Source organism: Gordionus sp. m RMFG-2023, chromosome 2 (assembly GCF_954871325.1).
Source record: "Gordionus sp. m RMFG-2023 chromosome 2, tfGorSpeb1-WG-v2, whole genome shotgun sequence".
NCBI lineage: Eukaryota > Metazoa > Nematomorpha > Gordioida > Chordodea > Parachordodidae > Gordionus > Gordionus sp. m RMFG-2023.
In genome coordinates this window covers 695,346-704,175 of record NC_088776.1, presented here as the reverse complement: position 1 = coordinate 704,175, position 8,830 = coordinate 695,346, and the positions used below count along the sequence as shown (strand labels likewise).

Here is an 8,830-nt window from a genome sequence, read left to right as displayed (position 1 = left end):
TCGTTTTTATTTTTTCTTTATTTCTTTCTTTCTTTCTTTCTTTCTTTCTTTCTTTCTTTCTTTCTTTCTTTCTTTCTTTCTTTCTTTCTTTCTTTCTTTCTTTCTTTCTTTCTTTCTTTCTTTCTTTCTTTCTTTCTTTCTTTCTTTCTTTCTTTCTTTCTTTCTTTCTTTCTTTCTTTCTTTCTTTCTTTCTTTCTTTCTTTCTTTCTTTCTTTCTTTTCTCATATTACATTATTTATATTATTTGCTTAGACATAAAGAAATAAATTCTTTTTATTAATCTAAGGTAGTAAATATTTTTGTTTTCTTGTAAAAAAGTATATAAATAAGTAAATAAAATAAAATTTTATATACATAATTTATATAATATTTATTTTTAAAATACATAATTTTTTTTTTTTTGGAGAAAATTATTATTAAAATGAATTATAAATTTTTGGCAATATTTTTCTCATTCTATATCCCAATTAAAACCACTGATTGGACAAATGGGTAATTAGATATATTGATACATATTATTATTATAGTATTTCATTTACGATTAATTAATTTTAAAAACATTTTGGAGTTAAAAAATTATATCTAATAATTGGCCTTTCTATTATTATCGGCTAAAATAAAAGTAGATTCAATGCTTCGTTTTTAAAAAAAAAATGATCAGCATCTTAGAATCATATCAATTGAACTAAGATGTAATACAGTTTCTAAAAGTAAATAATTAAGTTGTTAAAAAATATATATCGTTGTTTCTTCTTTTTTTTTCTTTCTCTCAACAAATTATTTGTGGACATTTATATATTTCTAATTTATTTAGACTACGTCTCAAAATCGGTCGAATTTTTGTATTATTGTAGTTTAAAAATAATAAAGAACTATTTGTTCTTTTGCCGTTAAAATTGAAACGTGTCAATCGCAGCGTTTTTCTAAACGCAAAAATTAAATTTTAAAAAATGCGTAAACGTAGCTATATTTAAATATGTAACGTCTAAATTTAAAACCAAGAAGAAAAAAATGTTGTCCAATTTAAACCAAACTCATTTATAATGCATTTTTTTCTTATTTCTAAAAGATGCGTTAAAAACGTTCAATTTGTTCTCGCCATTATTCGTTACCGAATCAAACATTGTTTCTAAATGTGTTAACATCGATAATATAATTTAATCCAAATTATCATAATTTCTTTTTTTAAATATATATTTTTTTCAGGCCTAATGTTTGCGTCGAACATATCACGATAATGGAAAGGGTGCAAGAAAATTTTTCGAATTACCATCTAATCAGAGCTAAAAGAACTAGCATATCAGCAATTAGTGAGCTAACCTATTGTCAAGATTATTACGATGTACATATATGCGAACATAGGTTTCACCACTTTATTAATTTTAATTTCAAATAACATTTTGAGTTTTTAAGTTGATATATTAAAGCTTATTTTACCTTTACATTGTTACTTGCAAAAAATTTATGTATCAATATCAATGTTAATTATATTTTTTTCAATTTTTACAGGAGATTCATTAACATTTCCATTGAAATTTTAAACATATACATTTAAAAACAAAACTCACTGGACAAACTTAACTTACTTACCTTTTATTTATTTGCCCCAAAAATCGGTTTAGTCCTAGCCCGCCTTTTAAACTATCCTCCTTAATATTGAGGTTTAGGTTTATTAGCTCAAATGCTAAAAGATTCTTTTACAACACCTTTTGAAAACCCGTAGATTAAGATGCAAAAACTAATTGTTGAATTAGTATTTCCAGAAATTTTCTACGTGATATATGTCTTATCAAATGATAAATAAAAGCCGTTCTCGTAAAAACTAAAATTGATTTTCTAAATATAAAATAATGATTCAAAATAAAATATTCTCGATTTTAGGAATAAAAACAAATTATTTTAAACATTTTTTTTACATGCATTTTAGGGAATGGCGAAATTAAGCCAGTTTTAGCAAACTTTTAGAAACAAAAAATAATTAATTTGTGCATCATTTATTTTCTTCCCATTTTTAAAAACACATAAAATTATGCAGTATATACAGAGAACCTCGTTTGCTGGAGAAATTTGCTGTAACACATTTTTGTTGTTACGGGTATACCACTGCAAAAAACCTTTCACAACCACATTGTAATCAAAGTTAGTACAATTAAATTTTTTTTTATTATAAAAGTATATTAAAAATTCAATTTATTAAATGTATTATATGTGTTAGCGTCAATGTATTATTTTGACAATTTTATATTATTTTTTGAAATTTGAAAAATCTGATTTTACTGGAAAGATATTTTATCATGTTTGGAATTCCTATCTTATGAATTGCAGACAATTTCGCTGTTATCTTTTGAATCAATTATAATTTATATATATATATATATGGAAAATATAAAAAATATAATATAAATTATATTAAGTTTAAAAATTTTAAAGTTCGTGGAAAAATTGTCTGGTATAATCAGAATTTTTATTAAAAACGCGCTATTAAAGTTGAAAAAAATATCATATTTAAGGAACGCTAACATATGCATCAAATGAAAATAAATATATATAATTTTATTTGCTTCTATAAGGTATAGAGATATTAAATATTCCGTATTTTTTTCTCAATATTGAATCATAAAATAAATTTCCCTCCTACCTTCACTAAGGGAAAAAAAATGTGTTTAAAAAAATTTGGTAGATTATTCTTTAAAGGAAGCCCAAATTTTTCTAAGAAATTCTCTAGGTTTTAGCTAATTAATTACGTTACAAAAATGATAAATGTAAGAGTTAATAACTGAACAATATAATATAATTATTTCAAAAAATATCTTCTTTTTTTATATATATAAATCTTACATGTCCAGAATTTTAAAATAGTGATTTGATCATTGAATTAATATGATCACATAAAATAAAAGAGTTTACTATTAGCTTTCTCTGATAAGGGTTTCGCTATAAAAAAAATGGGATATTCGTTTCGCAATAGCAGAATAGTAATTTAGCCCAATGTGAATTCGCGGTAAAAGTTTTGCTATAAAATTTATCGCGAAAAAGTGAAATGTTTCGCTGAACAATTGCAACGTATGATTTCATAACTAATTTTCTGTGTAATTAAAAAGGATATCGAAATTGCTATTTTAGAGCCATTTTTTTGTTGATGACTAGTTTGATTAAAGATTTAGCGTCATATTTCTGATTAGACAGTTTATCGTATTTTCTTTAGAGTCTCAGCCAAATTTTTAGGATAATTCAAGGCTCATAATCCTTTTCTATAGTATAGTTTAGAATAAAGGATTTATATTATTATCTGTATCAATTCATGAGGATTAAAATAATAAATATTTTTCTAATAATAGGTTTTTAAAGTTTATATTCACTGCAAAATCTATCCAGTGTAAAATAAAATTCTAAACATCTGCAACTAAAATACCGAAAAAAAATTTGTAAAACTACTTATGAATTCGCTTGGACGTTAAAGTAATTGAATTTCAAATTTCTATAAAAATAAATTGTTTTTAAAATACAAAATTATTAATTTAGGTTTGGAACTGAAGAACATGACCCAAACTCTCAAAGGCACTAATTACATTCGCAACAATTCTTCAATAGTAAATACTTCCCATCTGTTAGAAATTCTAAATGATCATGGGAATATCACACTTTTCCTTCCGATTAGCAATTCTTCGGGTTTAGGTCTTGAGCGGAATATTATTCCCGAATATTTGCATAGGGGTCTCATATTAAACGACATGCGAAGAGTCACGATGGGTAACGAATCACATGACTTACATTTCACGATTCACAAACCTAGAATGAGTACCCGATGGGCAGTTAACTGTGTACCCGTGATAAAGGATTATTTTACTACTCAAGGAATGATTTACAAATTAAAGGATCATCTTCCTCGCACGAAACAAACTGTGTACGATTTCCTGAAGCAACAAGAACTCAACTCGACTATGGCAAAATGTATAAATATATTAAAATACTTTATCTCTATGATAATTGTAAAAATTAGACTTTTTTAAGTTTAAAGAATTTCACTACAAAATGATTAATTTATTTACCCTTTTTTCTTTCTTTCTTTCTTTCTTTCTTTTTCTTTTTTTTCTTTTATTTATTACTTTGATTTCTTTTATTTATCACTTTTTTTTCTTTCGCAAAATCGTTTCAATATCTTAAAACCATTTTCGATTTCCTATTTAATTTAAAATTATCTTTATCCTCTTCCATAATAATGTTTTTTTTTTGTAAATGTAGATTTGATAGCCTCAGGATTAGCCAATTTGACTCTTGTTCCCGGGAAATATCATACTATCATCTTACCATCAAATTCAGCTATAAATCAATTATCTCCACAACTCATCCAGGAATTAGAATCTAATGTAGAATGTGCTAAAGGTTTTTATTTGAATTTTCTTACCATTATTCAATATTTTTTTCCTTCATTTGAAGGTAGGAATTATTTAATTTGATCATGACATCAACTTCTTAAGTTGAAGATGTTCTTAAAACTTTAGTAAAAACTTTAGTAGATTTTTATAAAAAATATTTCAAACACATTTTATTTAAGATATCTGTCTTTTTATATTTATATATTAAATTTTACATAAAATTAATTTAGATGTTAAAAATAAATTTTTAAATATTAATTGAAATAATAATTATAATAAATAAAAAAATATAATATAAAATTTATTTAAAATAAATTATAATATTCGAATTTCCTTTTATAAAAAATATTTCACGATTTTCTACTTTAACTTATTGCATTTTATTTTATATAATAATCAATTCAAATTTATATTCTAAAAAATAATATTATATCAAGTGAAATATTTATATATGGCGTCAATCTGGCAATGTGTATTTTTTGAGCTTATCAATGTTTGGAATACCTAACCCTATAAATTTCATACAATTTGTCCATAAAATTTCAAAATTAATATAATTTATATTAAATTTTAATTATATTTTTTTTAATATAAATTAGATTATTTCGGATAAAATCCGATCTTTAAATTTTTAAAAACGCGCTCAAAAAATGATTTATAAAATTGAAAAAATAATATATTTCCGGAAAAAATACATAACGTATATTTGGAATCATAATGTAATTCTTAATCTTAGCTACCAATCATGTGTTTTTAACAGTTACATGCATAAGTTACCCCATATTTACATATATATATAAAAAAACATTACCTATTTATGTATTGTGAATGGATATCTATATATTATTTTTTATTAAAAGAAACGCTTAAAATGCACGTGATCGCAAAATGGATTTGTCCTAATCTCTATAAAAAACCTCACGCGATTGAAACTTTAGAAAGTTCTACGGTAAATATCGGCTCTAACATGATAAATAATGGATCCATCATTGACACTCGCGTTTTATTCAACGGAGTTGTAATATTCGTGGACCTTGTCTTGATATCGAATAAATGTAAATCAAATCATTTTTTCCACTCTTCATATTTATTAATTTCACTCAATTCCGAATTTTTTCAATTCCATTTAAACAACTTCGATTGAGTTGGCATGACCATTTTAGATTTTACCCGGGTGTGTCCAAAATTTTTTATTTTACTTATATACAGGAATTACTCTAATCATGAAAGGGTCATATAACACCATGATCTTTCAGTATAATTAACCAATTAAAATTGTTGTTATGGGGAGGAAAAGTGATTTTAATTTACTGAGTGAGTTATTAATTTTTTCGAAAATAATTTACGTAAACGCATACATGATATAGTTTTTCGAATATATAAATTATAATTATAAAAGCCCTCTCATTGGTTAAAATCTTGCGGGGAGAACCGGAAGCCAATGAATTCTTGAATTACTTTAATAGATCTAACTTCACTCTTCTGAACGAAATTCGCGATAAATTAGTTCTCATACCAGACAATGCGGCTTTCTTAGTAATAAACAGGCTGATTAATTGATTTTCATTTTTTTTAAAAGATATATGTATATTCTAATTATTTAATTTAACTTTCTCTTCCATTTTTTTAACCTCTTTATTTTCATTTTCTTTATTTTATTTCTTTTTTTTTAAAAAAACCTTTCTAATAACAACTTATATTTATATAAAATCGTATATCAGAATCTTGACCAAAACATAAAAGAAAAATTGAGAGAGAATACATCTTACGCTAAAGAGTTCCTTGAAAATCATATAGCTCTATCTAATGTCCTGAATAGTATTCAACATCTTGAAGGGGCAAATGGTTCAATGTACAATGATATTACGCGTGTAAAAATTTTTTAAAAAACTTGATATAGCCTAAATGTATTCCAAAGCATTTCCAGCGGTGGAATATAGAAAAATGAAGGGAATAATATTTATGAAAAAAGAAATGTAGTAAATATTTTAATCAGTTAAGATTCATAAATGTAAATAAAATTTTTATATAAACCTTTTTAAAACATTACTTCTCATTTAAAAATTAAGAATTAAATTGTGATTTTATATATCTAAAGATTTCAACTTTATATAGTAATATTTTAGGATATAAATTCATTATATATTTTTATAAAATTAAAACCTTTAAATTTTAATTTTCCTTTGGCGATTTTGACATGCAAAACCCTTTGCCAAAGTTTTATCATTTATAAAAATTAACTATTATCATTTTTTAAAATAATTTGAATATTAGATTGTGATACCCAACAATATACAATGTGTAAGAAAGATTAGCAAAAAGACCTATCATTTCTGCGGCGGAAAATTTCGCTTTATCCCTAAGGTAACGAAAAATAATATGAACTCATGGCTCTTTTTAGGTAATAAAATTAAGGTTGGTATTTTATTATTTGAAATATTTACACATTTGTATTTAAATATATTATGAAAGAAAAAATTATTTGGTTAATTATCTTTTAATCTGTAGTAGTTACTAGTATTTATTAAAAACCAATTTTAATAAACAATATTGAATTATTAGTTATATACAAAATCTTTTAAATAAATGTAATGATTTTACTATTGGCATTATATTTTAAAATAAAATATTAAATAAATTTTTTTTATATATTAAGGCATTAGTTCCTCTAATTGCGAATTTGTCAGAAATTCTAGCCGAATATGAAGAAATCAGCATATTCAGACAGTTTCTAGATCGATCCAATTTAACATTCAAGGCAGATATTTATTATACAATCTGGGTTCCAAGTAACAGAGCCCTAGAAAATATCGTAAACAATTTCCACATAGATAATACTTTGCTAAATGCGAATGTGTCAGTTGAGAATTTCGTTAAATTGCATATATTCCCAGGTTATTTTTTTTTTAAATTATCATATTTAGATTTATTAATACAAATTAAGAAGGAAAGAAGGAAGGAAGGAAAGAAAGAAAGAAAGAAAGAAAGAAAGAAAGAAAGAAAGAAAGAAAGAAAGAAAGAAAGAAAGAAAGAAAGAAAGAAAGAAAGAAAGAAAGAAAGAAAGAAAGAAAGAAAGAAAGAAAGAAAGAAAGAAAGAAAGAAAGAAAGAAAGAAAGAAAGAAAGAAAGAAAGAAAGAAAGAAAGAAAGAAAGAAAGAAAGAAAGAAAGAAAGAAAGAAAGAAAGAAAGAAAGAAAGAAAGAAAGAAAGAAAGAAAGAAAGAAAGAAAGATATATCTATAATATATATAAAAGCCGTGTTAAAGTCACACAGTCACAGCTATTTAGAATTTTGAAAATTGTCTGTGATGATTTTATATAGTACCCAATATAGCCTAGCCATTTCATCAGGGTATTAATATTGATTTCCATAGTATCAATGTTTAAATTATCAAATATATTTTCTTATAATTAATTAAAGATTTTATTGAAAACTGAATATATTTGTTATACAATTATATAACTATTAATTACGTAATTTTTATGCATAAAACCTCCTATTATTTGTTAACATTGTAATTTAGTAACAAGGTCTTAAATTTAATTTTATATTTTATATCTAAGTAATAATTATTTGGAGTGGAAGTTGTCTGTTTAAAATTTAAATTAGGATGATCATATTTTCACTAATTTTTAAAAGGCACTTTAATATATTCATGAATTTTATATAAATACCAGGAGTTAACCAATTGAATGATGGGTAAATAAAATATTTCCCTTTCATTTGATGATAAATTATTTTGAAAAATTTTCCCAATAATATATAAGGACAAAAAAAATGTTAAATATTAGACCGATTTAATTCATATAAACTGAAACTATTTTTCTGGATCAATGGTAAAAATAAATTATTATGGGTTTTGTCGGCTTGGAATTTTTCACAATTATTATGGGCTTGGACCTGGCTTGGGAAATTTTCAAACTTATTATGATCATATGCTTAAAACTTTTAATTTTAAATATGGGTTAGACATTGGCCTGAAATTTTTTTTTGAAGACATGGCTGGGCCTTATCAAAAAACCCCAGGCTCAAAAAAATAGTATCCACTCTTAGTCTTAATGGGTTGGCCTTGGTCTGCCATAGGGGTTAGCATGGTTAAAAAGAATAAAAAATAGAGATGGTTTTTAGAGATTTACCTATCTCCAGGCTGGGAACAAATTTTGAAAAATTACTATGGGCTGGCCAGAATAATTATTATAAGTTGGGCTGTGCTTGAAAAATATTTTATTAATTATTTTGAGCTGGACATAGGGAAAATTATTCAAAATTATTATCAACTTGGAGGCTATTTTTTTATTATTAACTATGGGTCAGACAGCGGCCTAAAACAAATTTTTTTGTAGGCCTGGGCTCGGCCTTATCAAAAAACTAAGGCCTAGATAATCTGATTTTGATTGTATTTTTAAATACAATATGATTTTTTAAAATATTTTATTTCAGTTCTTAACTAACAAAA

The 8,830-nt window shown here is 24.4% G+C and overlaps 1 protein-coding gene across 1 annotated transcript; it reads left to right on the top strand.

Moving 5' to 3' along the window:
- Positions 1–401: 401 nt before the first annotated feature.
- LOC135925499 (uncharacterized) lies at positions 402–5,936 on the top strand. Its single transcript, XM_065460860.1, has 7 exons — positions 402–492; positions 1,207–1,362; positions 2,036–2,139; positions 3,523–3,951; positions 4,243–4,383; positions 5,237–5,431; positions 5,776–5,936. Exons 1-7 carry the CDS (start codon positions 422–424, stop codon positions 5,934–5,936), a joined length of 1,257 nt encoding a protein of 418 aa, XP_065316932.1. The 5' UTR covers positions 402–421.
- Positions 5,937–8,830: the final 2,894 nt, after the last annotated feature.